This window comes from Typopeltis vanoorti, unplaced genomic scaffold (genome assembly GCF_054136105.1).
Source record: "Typopeltis vanoorti isolate ZY-2024b unplaced genomic scaffold, IOZ_Tvanoo_1.0 HiC_scaffold_710, whole genome shotgun sequence".
Lineage (NCBI taxonomy): Eukaryota > Metazoa > Arthropoda > Arachnida > Uropygi > Thelyphonidae > Typopeltis > Typopeltis vanoorti.
The window spans coordinates 10979-30359 of NW_028328178.1; the positions used below are offsets into that span (position 1 = coordinate 10979).

General features: G+C 34.6%; 1 protein-coding gene across 1 annotated transcript; it reads right to left on the reverse strand.

Annotated features, from left to right (window-relative positions):
• Positions 1–16320: 16320 nt before the first annotated feature.
• LOC150092096 (uncharacterized) lies at positions 16321–16815 on the reverse strand. Its single transcript, XM_090415312.1, has one exon. The coding sequence runs from the start codon at positions 16813–16815 to the stop codon at positions 16321–16323; it is 495 nt and encodes a 164-aa protein (XP_090271438.1).
• Between the last annotated feature and the right edge of the window lie 2566 nt (positions 16816–19381).

Genomic DNA, 19381 nt, shown 5'->3' on the forward strand with positions numbered 1-19381 from the left:
AACCGCGTGGACACAAAGAGTAAATACTACCAATTTGTTTTTTGTATACAACTTTTCAGGATCAAGATTCACCTAAAATCATACACAGTCCTCATGACATTACAAAGGTAGATAAGAACATCTACCTTTAAGAGTGTTCCAGTGATATATTATCCCATGCCCACACTCTAGAGGTTGTACACCGTAGTATACTACTATTCTGCATAGGCAGTAAGTTGCACAGAAGAGGATAATGATAGTTATATTATACTCTGCAGTGAAAAATGTAAGAAATCGTAACTATTGTTAAAGACAATGATTAATAGAACAAATGAACAAGAAAGAAGACTTTGTTCCACACGATCAGAATTGAACTGCGAAGAGATGCAACTTAATATACTGAATGTAAATTAACTGATCTAAAGGAGTGACAGAGAATAACGTTTCCATTTCGGATGAAACCGGACCTGAGAAAATGTGCAGAAAATGCATGCAACAGAAACTGAAACTCTGAATGACAGCGTGTGGAGAAAACTGGAGAAAATGGGTCCTTATTCAACTGCATCCAATGCGCGTTGCAGAATTCACGTCAGCATACATATGATAATGGTGTTCACTGAGAGGAATAATTTATAACTTGTACACAATGAATAGTTCATCAAAGTAAAGATAATTGTTCACATATTGTGTTTAAATAAGATAGAAAGCACAGAGTTCGTGATTTCTGTTTTCTTGCGAGAAACAATCAGATGGATTGGAATTGTTTTGTATGCAATGAAATTAAAACGATTGTGAAAAATCTACTGTGAAGAAGAGGAAAACTTAGTAAAATATAAAATATTAAAAATACTTCTATGTTCATTAGCGGCATTTCATTTTCTTTCTATTTAATAACAGCAATCTGACGACCGCACCTCTGACGTGATCAGGAAATCATTTGAATCCGACCCATCTCTGATTCTACCATACGGAGAATATTCCAAAATCATCCCGAAAATACTACACGGAAACTTTGCTTTTCTCTCTGGCTCCTTAACATTACAAATGCTGTCTAGTTTCAGAGGTCGCATGAATTTCTTTATATCCAGAGACGTGTTCGATCTGGCGAGATATGCTCTCCTTCTTCCCAAAGGCCACCAGTGCAGAGAAAGCTTCGATATCATGTAAGAATTTGTTTTCATTGTTTCATTTCGTTAATATAATGATCCTTAATATGATAGTTTATCCAAAGCTCTAATACCTCGCTATAATGTAAGAAGTGTGACATCCACCAGCGATTTCACAGTATTAAATACAGTTGAATTTGAGTTACTTCGAAAATATTAAACGGTACGATTCTCATTACCTATCGTTGACTTTGTGTGTGTGGGTGGGTGGGTGTGCGTGCGTGAGGTGTGGGATTGATAATCGTGTTCTGTTTTTGGAATCGACAGTTCCTGTAAATATTCCTTTACCATACCTAATAATTACCTGATAGTAGAGCACAATGCGGAAGAAATCTGAAACCTGTAAACAAATTGCATATGAGAGGTTAAATTACACTAAAATTATGTTTTGTTTGGTCAGTGTAAAAAGTGACTATCGACTGGAAGGAAAAAGTGTTTATAATAATAAATTTCGATTTTCTTTTACTTTCTCTCTTTTGCAGGACAATGAAAATACTAGAAGCTGGTCTACTGGATAAGACAGCAAATGAATATGGACATAGAGAAGAACTTAGGGGAATCAGAGAAGGCGAATCAGTTCTCTCGGAAACAAACGAGGGAACTCCGACTTTGAGAATAAAACACATCAAGATGGCGCTATATTTACTCCTTTTTGGTTATTCGCTCTCGGTATTCACTCTTCTTCTAGAAATATTAACTTCGAAAATGACTTCCTGGTGTATCGTTCAACTTCCCTCAAATGGCCATTATGTATAGATATATATTTATGTTGTTCTAATATTTTCCAAATGTTATTTCACTTTCAGTGAGCACTGCGCATCCATGCAATTACTGACGACACTCGTTTCTACAAATGTGTCGTCACTGAATAATAAAATCCTCTCTCTTCGTTGTGTCAAATATTAATAGCATAGAAATCTAAAGATTAATATCAAATAAGTTGAAATCTCGTTGATGTCCGGCAGTAGAAAAACATGGACTATAACCTTAAAGTAAGAATGTGTAATGGAAGAAAATCAATCACTAAGGTTATAGAGAACTTGGAGAAAATCTGGAATAGATGGAAAAGAAACAAAATGGGGATTGAATAAAATATATACACATGAGATGCATCTCTTCTTTCTCTTGTTTTGGGGAGTATAACCAATTCATGAATCAATTCATGTTTACACTGTTAGAAAATTTCTAACAATTGGGTAAAAGTGCTCTGCATTACATTGGACAGAAAATGTGTTAGCTTGGCATATGTGTAAAATAAATAAACAGAAAGTGTGGCATTTTATTTGTTAAAAAACAAAATAGATAATAATAATAATAATAATAATAAAACTAGAAAACTAATGACTCTGCATCATCCATTTCATCCACGAAGTGATGTTTTCAGGTTGTACCTACCGAGGAGAATAGTTTGACGGTGTCTGCTGCAAGTGAGACAGACTGTGGAAGAAGAAGAAATTAGTCTAAGAAGTTACATCGACAATAGCTCTTAGCCAGTGCTTCAAGCAATTACACAAGAGAGCCTTCTAAAAGCAACAGGAAACAAATCTGATTACAGAAAGGAACAACAAAATAACCGGTATGTGCGATGAAAAATAAACCCTTGTATGGCCAATTTCTTCGAGATACTGACAAAATTGACGTGAACAAGACATGGCAATAGCTACAATACGGACACATTAAAAAAGAAACAGAAGGATTTATGCTAGCATCTCAAGAACAGGCATTACAAATAACTAATATAATCAAAGCAAAAATTTTGAACATCAATGATAAGAGCAAATGCAGATTATGCGATCAGAAAGATGAGACTGTAAAACATCAAATCAGTGCCTGCAGCAAAATAGCTCAAAACTGACAATAAATACCGCCGTGATCAATTGGCCAAAATAATTCATAGGCATGTATGCAAAAATAGGCTTTCCTATTTCTGATAAGTGGTGACAGCATAAAATACAGACAATATTGGAAAACGAAACAGCAAAAATTCTCTAAGACTTTAAAATTCAAATTCATCGGCATTTGGAAAACAATAGATCTGGCATATTATCGCACATCGACAGGTTTGGATTACTGATATCGCAGTACCCAGTGATAACAACCTTAACAACAAACAACTGGAAAAAAGTATTAAATATCGAGATCTGGCAATCGAAGTTGGCCGAATGTGACTTAAACACACCAGTCACCCCAATAGTTATCGGTGCAATTGGTGCTACTTCAAAGAAGCTACCCAACTATTTACAGCAATTAAACCTCGACGAAGTGACCCCATATGACCTACAAAAAACAACATTACTTGCAACAGTCCACATTTTACGTCGCTTCATGACGAACTATTCTTAAATTTTTGAAGAGAATCTGAAATTTTCTGTATCATCCGTCAAAGTTTTGTTTGTACAATATCTTATTTTGATTGTGTATCAATTATGTGAATAAAATAATAATAAACAGTTTTCATTTTTAAAGAAAGATGGGTGATAATTCGTACATTTAAATCCATCACATTATAAAATAATGGAATGTAGCATAAAATAGTGCTAAATTGAAGTATTTCATATTATATTTTCCTATTAGACTTAGACTAATTTTTTTCTAGTTTAGTTGATAATTTTTTATTTCTAATCACGTTTTCTGCACAACATCACTAAAGTCTTTATCCCTTTGTGCTGCGCCTTTCTTTTGCTAAAACAGATCTGTTTGAAAATAGTTTGAAAAAACATAAAAAATTTTCTAAAAAAAGTCTGTTGTTCACTATTAAATTCAAATTCAAATGAGTAAGGATGTATTAAATTATCCAAAATATAGTAAGCAATATTTTTATCCTTTCGAAATTAACGCAGAGGATTCCGACTATCCCATAGAAGGTGCACTTCGTATCCCGACACCAGACTTTAGTTTGCTAAGATTTGATTTATTTGTTTTCCTTCATTTGATACAGTTTATATTTTGTTGTTCCTTTTTGTAATCGGATTTGTTTTTTGTTGCTTTTAGAAGGCCCTCTTGCGTAATTACTTGAAGCATTATCTCACAGCTATTATCGATGTAACTTCCTAAATTATTTTTTTTTTTCACAGTCTGTCTCACTTGCCGCAGACCCACTCCACCTATTCTCCACGGTAGGTACAATCGGTCAACATCACTTCGTAGATGTAATGCATGATGCATAGTCATTAGTTTTCTAGTTTTACGGCTCAATTTGTCCAGGTCTTCTTTTGTCCAATCTATTATGCCAGCTGTGTATCCGATCACTGGTATAGCCCAAGAATTCATTGCTCTAATTGTGGTATTCCATCTAGTTTTGTTTTCAGAATATTACAAACTCTTTTTGTGTATTCTGCTGCTGCCTGTTGTTTAACTTTCGAGTGGAGAATATCACTGGTTTCTAATGTTCCTAGGTATTTATAGTGTTCGTCAGCTGACATTGTATTCATATATTTCTCTTGATCAAAATTCAAATTGCTAGTGTGGCGTTAAGTTTTCCTCGTTCAGTAGATAAAATTTCGCATTCATCTAAACCAAATTCCATTTTGATGTCCTTACTGAAAATATGAATTGCATTCAGTAAATAGTTTGTTTGCTGGGCCGATTTTCCATATAACTTCAAGTCATCGATATACAACAGATGGGAAATTTTAATACTACATTTAGTAATTTCATATATACAAGTTTTGTTTTCTTCAGAATCATAGACAAAGATATCGAAGAAATGTTGATGGGCGACAAGGAATCAAGTTGAAAAATTGCACATTTAATGCTAATATCTCCGAATCGTTCATTATTCACAATTAAAGTTGTTTTCCATGATTTCATAGCAGCAACTAGAAACGAACATATGTTTTTTGTTAATTTCAAATATTTGTAGTCATTTTAAGATCTAGGAGTGCAGGAGGGAATCGAATGCTTTCTTGTAGTCTATCCATGCCATGTTTAAGTTAGGTTTTCGTCTTTTTGAATTTCTGAGTTTATTAATAAGGATCTGGTCATTTGCTCCTCTAGATTTTTTAAAATTGCCTTTTTGTTCAATCGGATAAATCTGATTATCTGATAAGTAGTGGTATATGGAATTTGCTATGATTGGAGTGAACAGCTTAATCGATCATGTAGACTGGTTAGATGTTTTAACCAAAATCCATGTAGTTCGTCTTTGTCAGGTGCACTCCAGTTTTTTTATTTTCTAGTTTGTGTGCTGACCATTTCTTAGTGATAATGACATTTTGCTTTAGTGTTTGTTTCATTTCTGATTCTATTATTATTATTATTATTATTATTATTATTTTTGTGTCTCGCCATTTCTCCCTTTCAAAAGGTAGTGTGTTGAATTACGTATTTATTTCTACTGGATGAAGCACTTCATATTAGTTTTATTTATAATTTGAATGTGAGAATTGACGAATTGGCAAACTTCATTACACATATGCTAATAGAATAGAAGAAAATAAATATGGTGCTAAATGGATAAAACATACATAAATTGAAAAGCTTTGGAAACAGGAAAAGAACACAACTGGTAGAATATTCCATATACGCGTTTGAAGTTTCGTTTGCCTAGTTTGCATAAATGCGAAGTTTGGGTTTGGTGAAATAATACAGCAGATGATTAGGAGGAAGGCATTTCCAGGATCCCTAACTGCTTCTGAAGGAAGTGATGTAGTATATTGAAATAACCACTTTGAATGGCATGAATTCTAAATCGGTCTTCGGCATCACTCGCAATTGTGAGGCAAGTGTTATTGTATATAAGATAGTCGATTGACAAATGTGTACTCGACCATCATGAGCCACTGCCCACATTATTCCAATACACAGGAAGATTGTACAAGTGTCCACTGCTCGTGGCCCAAAATTTAAATCGATGACATAACACCTCCTTACTTTCAAGTTTTCTAGTGACTGTCTTCAAATTTTATGCTGTATCAACTTCCATAAACAGAAATATCGATTCTTCGTAGAAATGTCATCGATTATTGGGTGAGAATTATTTCTTGTAAGACAAATGTAAACTTCGTATTCTGTTGCTAATACAGTAACGATGAGGTTTAAGGTATATCCAGTAGCACTTACATAAAACCAGTGTGATTTTATGAATTACATTAGCGCTATAAATACAGAAATGCAATTTCCTCTAACGAGAACTGATCCCGATCATTTACTGATTATAAATTCCTGTTCATCTTGCAAGATGTTTTTGGTTGTTTGAAGCCGCTAAGCTCTTGTTCTTATTTTCTTTTAATCAATAATGTTATTTTATTTATATTAATAATCTTATTTTCTGATTTAATAATCATTGCTTATATTTCTTTGGAATAATAGTAAAATTTCTTTTCTACACACGTACACATTATTTTCGTTTAAATATTGTTAAAATAAAATAAGCAATCTCATAATTCCTCTAAAGCCTTTTAACTGTCCAAATGAAATAGGCAGTATTTTTTATTCCAAAAGTATGAAAATCGGTAGTGAGTTAGGTTTCCAATTTTTCATCATCATCACGCAAGTTAGTTTTACTTGCTAGACGGATTGCGACTATAATGCAGCAGATGACTATTCTATCCCTACATCTAACTAGTATTATTTGTATATGTTCTTATTTAATCTGCTCAGAGTTTGACTTACATCTCTAGCTATGATCAAACTGTAATTCATGTCAAAACGGGGCTATATGTAAAGTCGTGTTAAATATGCCATGACTTTACTTACTAAATAATATATCTTGCAAATTCTATGACGAGATCTACTGTCAAATAGCGCGCCAATCTGGAACTCGTAAAATATTAAAAATGGTGACAGAAGTGCTGAACAGGTATTGAAAATTGGCTAAGGCCTTTCATTCCATTAGAGCGAGTAAGGTTAGCAGGGTCGTTTCCACACTCTGTCTTTCAGAGACTGAGTGGGCAATTCAGTCTCCGCTTGTAGTCAGTAGGTGTCCCAAGATTATCAGTAATTTTAAGCGGAGTGAAGAGATGGCAAACATGGTTCGCCATCTGGTGGTGGCTAACCCTAACACAATATGTCATTGTCTGAAATACCGAATGAATTAAACGGTTATAAATTATAAATTAAAATAAGACGGTTGATTTTCTTGAGTTTACTGGACTTAAAAGTTGATTTTTTTGGAGAAAAAACTCGCTTTCCCGAGCCAGATGTGTCGATTATCTGGAAACGGCCGAAGAAAGAGGAAAAGTTCCTCTAATCGGCGACTGGAATTGAATTTAGGTCTTAATTCAGGCAGCCGAGCGCTGTGGATGCAAACATCACTTCTATGAGATACAGAATAGCCTCTGAACAGATATATAATTCGTAATTCTAGGGGTAGGTGATCTAACTGGTGCCAATAGGAATTACAGCATCGATTTGTGAGTATCTCGATGTCGTTGAGAAGCCATTATTCTTCTTTTTCTTCTTGCATTGTTGGGAGAGGTTTGTAACGGTATCCTTGTATAGCGGGTGTACTCCATTCATCGTTCTAATACGAATTACATTCATTGAAATAATTCTGATATTTAGTCCTTAACATAACCATCTGAATTAATGTACTTCATTCTTTCCAATTGCCAAATAATCTTCTAATCTTGCTCAACGGGAGTTCATTGAAATTTGTGATTGTGATATTTACTCATCGAACAGATCGAACCATGTTAATGAATTAAAATGTACAAAAAATGATTTAATTATAAACGGTGTCCCCATACGAAATATATTAATATAAAATGCAGGGTTTTATGGGTGCGGAATCATTTCCTTCTGCTTTTTGTATTGCAATAGCTTATTTATCATCATATTTACAATTCATTTATCTGCGGCCCAGATCACAGACAAAAGGACTCTTTCTGTTTACGTGCAAGTGTAACCAAGAATATAATCTCCTCAAAAAAAAAAATAAATAAATAAATAAAGAATAAAATTAAATTGAATAAGAAAACGGGTACAGTATCTGGAACAATCATTCCAATCGAGTAATCTCTGAACAAGTCTTCGTCATTTAAATAAGCTTTAAAAAGCAGATATTACGCTGTTCTTGTCTAACCGTTCCTAATTTCCATGATTCCTGTAAGCTTCCCAAGAAGGCTGAATATTGTACTTGGGAAGAATAGTATATCTGCCTCTCGTGCATTTCCAGGGGTATTAAAATGTGCAAAGAAGATCAAATAAGTTTGCTAGAGAAATGGATCGTAAAATCCATAAATTACATCTGTTCAACTTGAAGGTGTGTCTATGGAATACAGGAGTAATTTGAAACTTGGAATATAAATTAAAAAACATTCTAACAGAAATAAGAACATCCGTTTTTTTTCAGTATCAGAGAATATGCTTTTATGCCACAAGAAATAGCAGCTCTAAGCAGTTTGCAGTCCATGCATCGATCAGAATAGATCTCGTTGTTCATTGGGGATTCGTATTACCTTCCTCTTAAATGAATAAGACTGTCCTTTGGAAATACTGGGTCTGATGACCATTAAAATAACGAAAGTGATTTGAAAGAGTATCTCTAGTGCTGTTTTGGACTAATGTGAGTTTTTACTTTTATAAGAATGGCTAACTTATAGCTAACGTACAGCCATACTTTCAGCTTACTACACAAGCAAGAAATCACTCTTTATATGATCATATAACTACCACACTCTAAGCTGTTATCCTTCAGGACTTTTACTTACAATTTATTACGTTTGGTGTATCCCCGGCTGTACACTGGATCATGCTATGAAGCAGTATTTCCAAGGTAGAAATCCGTATAGTTGAGCTCACTGTTTCAGCTAAAATTCCAACTATTTTGCTATATCTTTCTCTCTCTCTCTCTTTCTTTCTTTCTCTCTCTCTCTCTCTTTCGCTCCTTTCCTTTTTTTTTTCTCTTTCTCTTTCTCTCTCTCTCTCTCTCTCGCTCCTTTTCTTTATTTTTCTCTCTCTCTCGCTCTCTTTCTCTCTTTCTCTCACTCTCCCTATCTCTCGTTCCTACATTACGTAGGAACGAGAGATAGAGTTAGAGATATTAAGCGAAGCAAGTATACCTGACGATATATTTTGTTCCACTTTTTTTATTCACACGATTGATTTTCGCGTCTCTTCTGTACTTCATAACTTCAGTTTTGAGCATATTATATCCGGAATAATTTCTTGAGAAATTATAAAATACTGAAATTCTAAAAAGAAAAAAATGTGATTTTCAAATCACATTTTTTTTCAAAGCGGGTCATTCGATCTTTTAATCCAGACAACTAGCTAAGAAATCTTCAATTTAGACGGTAAACAATAATAAAAAAATAAATTATTTTCTTATATTCAGAAGCTGTCAGCACATATTAAAAACAAATATTAAAATATAAATAAAAATATCATCATCATCATCATCAAATTCCTGCCATATACCCTCAAGGGGTGTACAGGATATGACAGTACTACATGAAAAAATTACATCATTACTAACTTCCTATCTACAATTTTCCTCCAAATCAGTCTGTTACTTGTCAAGACTCCAACATTATCAGATCTTATATTTCTATCGTCTAAGGCACTTTGTACCGTATCAATCCACCTATATCTTGGTCTTCCTCTGGGTCGTTTTCCTGCCAACCTGGCAGAGAACACTTGTTTTGCTAATCTTTCCTCTCCCATTCTATTTAAGTGACCATACCATCTGAGATTAGCTCTGCTAACGCACTCCTGGATGCTGACAATGTCAAGTTCTTTCCTAATATCCTCATTTTTAATATGATATTGCCATTGATGCCATCTGTTCACGCCTCTAATCTTTCTCAGGACTCTCATATCTGCGGTCTCTAGTCTTTGGTCAAGTATTTTACTTCTGACCCAGCTCTCAGATCCATAAGTTAAAATTGGTTTGAACACAGTCTTGTATACAGCTAATTTAGTATTCCGACTAATTTCTTTCTTATTCCATATGAATTTATTCAATTGACTTCCCACGATACCAGCTTTGCTGATTCTGTTGTCTATTTCTATATTTAGTTTACCATCTTGAGTAAAAATTGTGCCTAAGTAGCTGAAATGTTTTACTTGTTCCACAGGTTCTCCATTCACAACACAGTTCACATTTTCAATGGTTCTGCCTATTTTCATTGTCTTTGTCTTTTTATTACTGACCTTCATACCATATCTATTACAACAGCTATTCAATTTAGTCAGAGAATCTTGCAGACTTGTAGCGGATTTATTTAGAAGTATAACATCATCCGCATAAAGCAAAGAGCTGACATTAACATCTCCAATTTTGATATCAGGTTTAATACCACATTCCTTCATAATGTGATCCATATAGATGATGAATAACAGAGGGGATAATGTACATCCTTGTCTCGCACCAGATTTAACATTAAACCATCTTCCTGTACTTCCTTCAATTCTAACTGCTGACTCACAACTCAAATAAAGACTAAGTATTGCTTGACATAATGCCCCATTGACACCATATAACTGCAGCGTATTGAATAGCTTCTCTCTTGGCACCTTGTCATATGCCTTTTCCAAATCGACAAAACTTAAATACAGATCTTTGTTATATTCCCATGCTTTCTCGACTATTTGTCGTAAAGTGAAGATCTGATCCTGACAGCCTCTATTTGGCCTGAATCCAGCTTGTTCTTCACCAAGCTTTTCTTCCACAATTCTTCTCAACCGTTTCTCAAGTATACTTGCATAGATCTTGCCAGGAACACTCAGTAGGGAAATACCTCTGTAATTCTCACATTCAGTTTTATTTCCCTTTTTATATATGGGTACTATGAGAGCTCTACTCCAATCATCGGGAATTCGTCCCTCTGTCCAGGCTTTCTGAACTATGCAGTGCAGCCACTGTAAGACTCTTATACCACCATACTTCAGCATTTCTGGTCGAATATCATCTACTCCTGCTGCCTTTCCACATTTCAAGCCTTTGATGGCTTTTTCTACTTCAAGTATGGATATGTATTCCTGACTGCATGCCTGGTCAGTGTTTTTTATCACTGTGCTGTCATCACTGCTTATTTCATTTAGCAGTTTTTTCAAAGTAATTACTCCATACTTCAAGGATATCTTTTTCTCCTGTTTTCATTTCACCTTTATCATCTCTAATTCCTTTTACAGCACTCTTTCCTCCATTCCTAAGCTTCTTCAACAACCTCCAGAATATTTTGCCACCTTCTTGATATTTATTTTCTATATTCTTGCCAAAGTCCTCCCATGACTTTTGTTTAGCTAGTTTTACACAGTGTTTAGCTTTTTTACATTTGTCTCTGTATTCTGTGAGAGTAAAAGCTGACTTATTTGCCAGGAACTTTTGATATGCTTTCTTCTTTTCCTTCACTGCCTCTTTAACTTCCTGTGTCCACCAGGGAGTTCTGATTTTTTTGATGTCAGATATTTTTTGGTGTGTTTTCTTCAATCTTTCTTTGCTGCAGTGATTTTAGCTTGATTACTTACATTATTTCTAATATGTCAATTTGTGTTTGGGGTTTCTTCATTTCTCAAGAATGAGTAATCCCTGTAAAACTCCACTATTCTTGTAAGTAACCATGTGTTCACATAATATATTCGCTGTTGTCGTTTATTTTTATCTTTGATTTTTATAGTCAAGGTTTCTGCTCTGTCTTTCAACTGTACAAAAAAAAATCAATTTCCATCCCTATGATTGCAGGAATAAACAAAATAACAATCAAATTGCTCTTGATTTATTCTTTTCTTTCCAGTGATTTATTATTTAAGAAACAGCAGTTTGTATTTAAAGATCAAATGCAGTCTTTATATCGCTAATCTTCGTTCTATAAATGACAAACTATGTATTTTTTAATCTTTTAGAATTAAAAAAATATCTCTTATAAGAAAAATCAAAATGATTTGAATGGAGCATATGCCCAAATCCGATTGTCTTCATATTTCTTTAAAGAAGATATTCATTACTTTGACTGAAGAGATCCACTTTGGAACCCTTTAGTCAAATATATGAATAAATCTTTATTGCAAAGATATGTAATGACAGACAAGGAAGGAGGAACCGAAGCCAAGTACTCTATAAATCCAAACATGTAATAACTTTTAAACAAGTGTTAATGAATGACTTTTTATTTTTTATCTGCAGAAATCGCTGATGCTGTTTGTATCACTCGTTTCGGACTAATTTTTGAAATTAAAATTTCTGTGACCAAAATAAGAGTTGACGCAGTATAACCAGCTATAAGTAAAAACAACGCCATCTGGATGTGTTCCACTCTTAAAGGCAAATATCTATCGTTTTCTACTTCGGGTGATTGATTTTCTTTTAGTCCTTTGATTTCTTCTCTAAACAAGTGGTCTTTCATTATCTTATCCGACACTCCTGCCTCGAGGATCTTCATTATCCTAAAATAAATGACAACAATAGCATATTTAATTATGACAATTACTTAGCTATTAAACAGTTAAGACAGATATTAAATTCGTCGGCTGGATGACCGAGTGGTGTGAAACCTCGCTCTTGAGACCATGTTTAGTCTCAAGAGCGAGGTTTCCGGACTATATAAATAAAGAATTACAAAAATTATAAAATTAATAAAAATAGGAAAAAATCCTTATACTTCTCACGGAGTAATGAACAACAGATTAACAGTCTTTTCCTGAATGAGAATCAAATAAAAAAGTTTGCAAATTATTCGATGTGCTATCTTTTCTCATGGCTAACATGAGAAACTGATTTCATTCTAGCGAAAACTAATTTAAAGAGTATAACACTTCAAACTTCCTAGTTACTTCAGTCTTCCTAAAAGAGTGTCAATCTAGTAACAATAATTACAAAATATTCCTTACTATCTATCCAATAATCTCAACTTTTTCTAATCATTTAATTTTCCAGGTATACAGATTTTTTTTTCATTTTACGTCTTGATAACTGACACTGTAACCTCGCTCAAGTTTGGTATTCTACGGAACGATCTCACTGGATCATCTTTCATTTTGGTTTGCTTTGTGGTACTAATGGAGGTATTAGGGTGAGTCAGGTGACCTCCATTTCTTTTCGTATTCCAATTACTGCCATTGCTTTCTTGATCCAAATATCTGCTCTGAGCCTCTAAACGGAACAGCAAAATTTTTGCTGGGATGAGGGACCGCAATTTCCAGTATAGTGAAACACTCAGCGCGCGCGGCACCGCACACACACGAGCACGCACACACTTACGCAAGCACGCACGCACGCACGCACGCACACACGCACACACACACACACATTTGGTCCTCTACAGACTATGTCAAGGCAGATTAAGCAAAGTATTGCGACCAGCAAAGTAGCTCGGGAAGAAAATCCCAGTTTCACTCTCAGTCACCATTATAGCTTTCAACACCTCTAAAATCCATACTCAATTCATATTCTTGCTTTTTGGTCAAAGGGCAAGGCAGCATTGTAAAGCTTTATCACATATACTGGAAAAACATCTCTTCTTTCTCTTCCTCACATTCATGAGGAAGAAAACGCAGAGAAGTTTTTTTTTCCTCCAGTATAGTTATTTTTCTAAATAAGGCGAAATATACTACTACCATCCCTGGAGGCATTCTTCTTCTTTTAAAAATCTTTGCATGGATCTTAAAGGCAAATCATGTCGTACTATGGATATTATTAATTGAGAGTTAATATTTATAAATTTAAAACAAAGTTAGAATCCATGATTATAGAAATTCATAATTTATACGTTAAATTATTACAGCCAAAGAGAAGTATACTCGAAGGCTGAACCAATAAATCAATACTGTAAAATTCTAACAGTGAAAAGGAGATGCCATCTGGCTGGAACTGCACACGCGAGTCGTCATTCAGAATCTATTTAATGGTTTCAATTGCATAATATTTCATTCAGCAGGTACATGTCATCGGTCTGACGAAACAAGAAATTCTATTAGGATGGAAGTGCCCCTAATAAATTAAATGTGAACGTAGATGAACGTAGAACGTAGAACGTACGCAACAAAAATATTCACAAAAACTGAATTTTAAGTGCTCAGAAAATTCAAAACTCAGAAATTATTATTTTTTATTAGTTTAGTTTTACTACAGATATGCATTTACTATAGGACTATATACTTTCTTTGGTACGCATGTGTAAAGTCCAAATAATATACGTGATTGTATATTACTATATAATTGTATCTTGGAAACCTCGCATTTAATCAAACACTGATTTAACGTGTAATGCACACAGAAGAGAAATTCTCATGAAATAAAGCTGATTTCTTCTTGCACTTCATGTTTCAATATATTCTTTAGATTAGTTGATGTGTTTTGCTACAGTGTGGGCTGGGCATACTCACAGCATCAAATTCGTCTTCGTTCGAGCTTCATCTCTGAGGTTATTGAAGAAAGGTAGTTGGACCTCTGAGCAACACAATCTCCTAGGAGTTTCTCCATTTCAACAAGCAGACTGCCGAAAATAAATATTCAAAATTAAACAGCCAAAGATATCGGTGTAGTGATTCAGTATTAGGAAAACGAGCTATAGCAAATACCATTTCCCCCACACATATCAATGCATATAATGACATACATAAAATATAATCATTATATATAACACGTAGAGTTTTTTACGCATAATACGAACAAATATAAAAAAGAACAATACATATTGATAGTAAAATACGTCATGCGGTCGACATTTTGTTCTGCGTGCCAGTCACAAACGGGATAATTGTAATCAACAACAATCGCCACTCACCGGTGTTAAGCCGTGTCTGGACAGTTCATCGCCGACAATTCATCGGGGAGAAAATTCATCGCGGAGACTTTTCATCGCGGAAACTATTCATCGCTGGAAATGTAATCGTGGGGAAAATTAATCGCGGTTGGATGTGAAAAAAAATATATTTAAAAAAAATGTAAGTATAAAGTTATTCATATTCTTTCTTACTACAGATGTAGATGGAATGTAGATGGCTCTGTAGATGGAATATTAATTGTTACAGAACTGGGATAGGATGGTGAGGGAGAAAGAGCACCATATTTAAGAATACTTAGCGACAATAATTATATCCAACTAACTGCTGATTGTTGTCAGATTTCTGACAACAATTAGCAGTTGTAATAATCGAGACTTATTTTTAGGAGATAAAAGAACACCGTAAACGATGTTATACATGAAAAGATGAGGAATCTATATAAGGAATCTATTAGCAAAAATTAAAATTATTTAGACTGTTTGTTATCCTCTAAAACACGCTAAAACAAGTGTTGTGCACCTAGAAGGCATGAATGTTGTGATGTTTGGTTTTTATTTTATTCCCTCAAAATTGTACTATTCGCCACTTCGAAGGAGCAATTATTATCAGTTGTTATTAAAACAACTTAAAAATTTATCTTTAAGAGGAACTGAAATCAGTACCCTCGGGCTTCTCTCTATCAATATTTGTAGTCCTGAAAAGGACTCTTTTGATGATCATGAAAAGGAACACTTTCAATTTCATACTATTCAAAATTAAGCAGTATGGGAAAAAAATGAAACAAAAAAGGTGACTGCACCGCCACAATATTTTAAAAATAAAAAAAGTATGGGCAACTCCTCTTAAGTAATGTAAACCATAATTTTTTTATTATGAAAATCAATAGTTTCACGATTTTCATAATCACTAACGATGAGCGGAAGTCTTTTTGCAGTATCTCGGTAGCGTTTCTTACCAGGAAGAAGTTGGGTGCCAGGCTATATATTGCTCTATTTTCCCCTAGTGAAATGGTGCTCATCTTTCAAAGTTTTTAGAAACTTCCATATTGTCGGTGAGAACAACAATCAGTTCGCTGAACTCACGATGTCACCATTTGCATGAGTTGTTTGTCTTTGGTAACCCTTCCAGAGCAGCATGATAACAATTCCATAAGGCATGAGGAAACGAAGGTGGAAGACGAAGTGATCGACGTTCAGCTCTGCCAATCCAGGTGTCTTCTACGTAAAGCAGAACAGACTGGGCTTCAGCAGGATAGTCATTATTTTCATATAACGCTTCAAAAGCACGTACAACATTTGCAGATAGCACAAAAGCAATTGCCGATATCATGCGCATTATTATTGCAAATTCGGAATCAGTTTCTTATCGTTGTTGAAGACCATTTGCTTGAATTTTGCGAAATATACACCGGGAAAAATGAAAAAAGCAATGTTTTGCTTACTATTTGGAAATGCTTCACGGATCGCATTTATTGAAGCCAAATTTGGTTCAAAATATTTTAACGTGTTTATAACTCTACGGTATGTATTTCATTTCTTCGAAGCATCGATGCATAAACAGCAGAAATCACCTTATCGTTTATAATGCCGTGAATTGTGCACAGCTGCTCAAACAAAGGTGGATTAGTTTTAAAAGTGCCATCTGCATACCATGTTGTCGATTGCGACAATAACTGTAGATTTCGTTTAGTAGAAAATATCAGCAATCTGTTGCGGCCATCATTGCTGTCATGCAGAAGGAACTCTTCATTTCCATAGGTGATTTTGTATATAAGCTGAATAATTAAATTACTTAACGAATTTGGATTTGGTGGTACCTGTCCTGCTTGATTTCGGGTTCTTCGAATAGACTTCTTTACAGAGGCATTGTTCGGCATTTGGCCGATGACGGCAGGAGATATTTTTGTATATGCTTCCGTGATAATTCGATGAGTCCCGTCTTTAGTCGTACGGGCTAGATCTTTAATCTCATTAAGTAGCTTCGCTGTTTCAACCCGTGCCATGTTACCAGCATGATTATGTTGGTTAATTCGTTTGATAATGTTGTCGTCAGCTGTATGAATACGCGCATGGCAATGCATTTATTGAAACTGATCACATTTCCAAAAAATCTTTTCTCCATTTTCTTCGTCTTTTATAAATAAATAACCATTATATCGCAATTTACGCTTCTTCTTCTCGCTTAAAATAAATTCCAGAGGCATCGTGCAATAATTGCGATCAAGTTATAAATTGGTTCTTAAACTTCGAACTTTTAAACACTTACCAAAAGAAAAAAAAAATGTCGGGGATCGGACTTCTGAGAACACGTGACGTAAAACTGTTTAATTTGAAATTTCCAGTGCAGAACTTCACTTTCAAATATCTAAGCAGGAATATATTCACAGTAACAGCTTCAGCATAGTATTGAAACAGTAGCTTTTATACTCTGGGAACCAGTGGTTAAATTCAGCCGGGGGCTCTCCGGGTTCCGTCCCCGGAACTTTTTTATGCACCGGACCAGGAACATTTTTCTGTTTTGTGACTTTACGGTAATTAAGCCTAACGCAAAACCGACAGCAATGACAGGGTTATTAAGAATTGCATGTGATTGGTGCGGTATTAACAAAAGATCGAGCGATCGAAAGATAAAAACAAGCCGCCAGTTGAGTTGAAATGTCTCTTCTACGGAATTATATATGTGAAACTGCCATAACAACATTCAGTATATATATATTTCTTAGTTTTAACACGTTCGGTTGAATTTCATTGCTGCTTTGCAAACTCTCACACACACATTTAATTAATAACAATAGTTTTTAGTTACTGTGTTTGCCATATGGTTTAGCTTGAATCAATACAGCATAGTTTCTGTATGAGGGGACATGTGATTCATTAATGTGTCGTTTTTATCCAAATTGTCTCTAATTATAATATTTGTTGAGAAATGTATTATACAGACTACTCATACCTTATTCACTAATGTAATAAAAGTAATTGTTTTTCTTGCCTCTGCAATATAGTGGCTATTGGGGAGGGTGTGTTGATTACAGCCGGAGCAGTTACTATCGCCTGAACGTGCACGTGTTTAAGCTTTTTTTCATGTGCGAGGTATATGCGAAACTTCTTAATTTCTTTTTTCGAAAAGTAAAATCAAGCGTGGTACGACTTATACGCGACGGCGATTTATATTCTAGTAATTACGCTATTTCAACTGTGGATAAGTACGTTGGTACCTTTAACCCTGCGGAAGTCGTCATCGTAAAAATGCAGCTTAGGTTGCATGTATCAGAGAGATACATTCATTACTAGGTATGTGCCGAAATGCGATAAAACTTTAAAAAAAAAACACTACAAATATAATATATGATGGTTTATTTATTTTCAGATACAATCTAGATATTATTGAAAAAAAAAAAAGAAACAAATAAAAAAAACATGCTGCGCCACTCGCTGGATTGCTCATTAATAGCCGACACGCACAATACTCGTTAATGTTGTTGCATTTTAGACTGATTAAGTTCGTGCCTGTCTGTATTTTTTTTAAAAAAGAAACCATTTTCAAGAGAAAAGGAATCGAATATTTTAATTAAAATCTTACAGAGTTAAAATGTTGTAACAATTGCGTGCATTCGCAGATGTTTTCCCTGAGAATCCGTACAAAAGAAAAAAAGTTAATACATTGAAGTTGAATACGGTGTACAATTCAGTGACAGTACCGTTGTTACGAGTAACATATCCAAGAAGTACGCTCGATCTGGCTTCTCTCTAAACTAAAAAAGAATTTCACGAAATATACGTAAACACATGCATTAAAGATAAAGGCCAAAGATACTAACTGGGATATCTCTTATGAAACTTTATTATTCTGTAGTAATGTTAGTATACACTTTAAAAAAAAAATATGTGCGCGGTTCTGAAATTTACTACCAAATGCAACACTGATGTATCTAAATTAATGGAAACTTTTAATACTGTTCGAGAAACGGGTAATGGGGGTAGATTTTGGCTGTTATGCAGCAGCTGCCACTTTTAAGGATAATGATACACTGATGTGGAGATTCCCTGTCTGCTTTCAAATATAACCATTTCAATGTTTAAGGAGATGAACATCAAATATCAGGTAGGCATTCTAGAGAAATCTGCGTTTCCTGTGCTGTGAGAGCTATGTAGAATTAGCTCTGTTCATGAACATCATCATCATAATAACATAACAAGTGTAATATAATATCATAATAACATACCAAGGTCTGCAAAGTGTAGACCTTGCTCCCTCAGTATAACCTGTCTCAGGAGAGACCGGCAAGAGAGGGCTGCTAAAGCGCTCTCTCTTGCCTTTCCTAAAATTATTGCACCTTTTACTTTCGATACCAGTTAGTACTTCTGTCTCTGACCGACAGACAAACCTGATATTCAAAGGTTTTTTATCAGAGCAACCAACACCATCGTTTATTTGTTGTACATTTAGTATTCCTTTACAGATATAATAAATTACTTGCATATTTTTCGTATACTCATTTTTGTAGTCTGCGTGATACAGTTGCACAACTTGCAGATCTGTGTTCTTATATGTGCCGTACTTATGCAAAA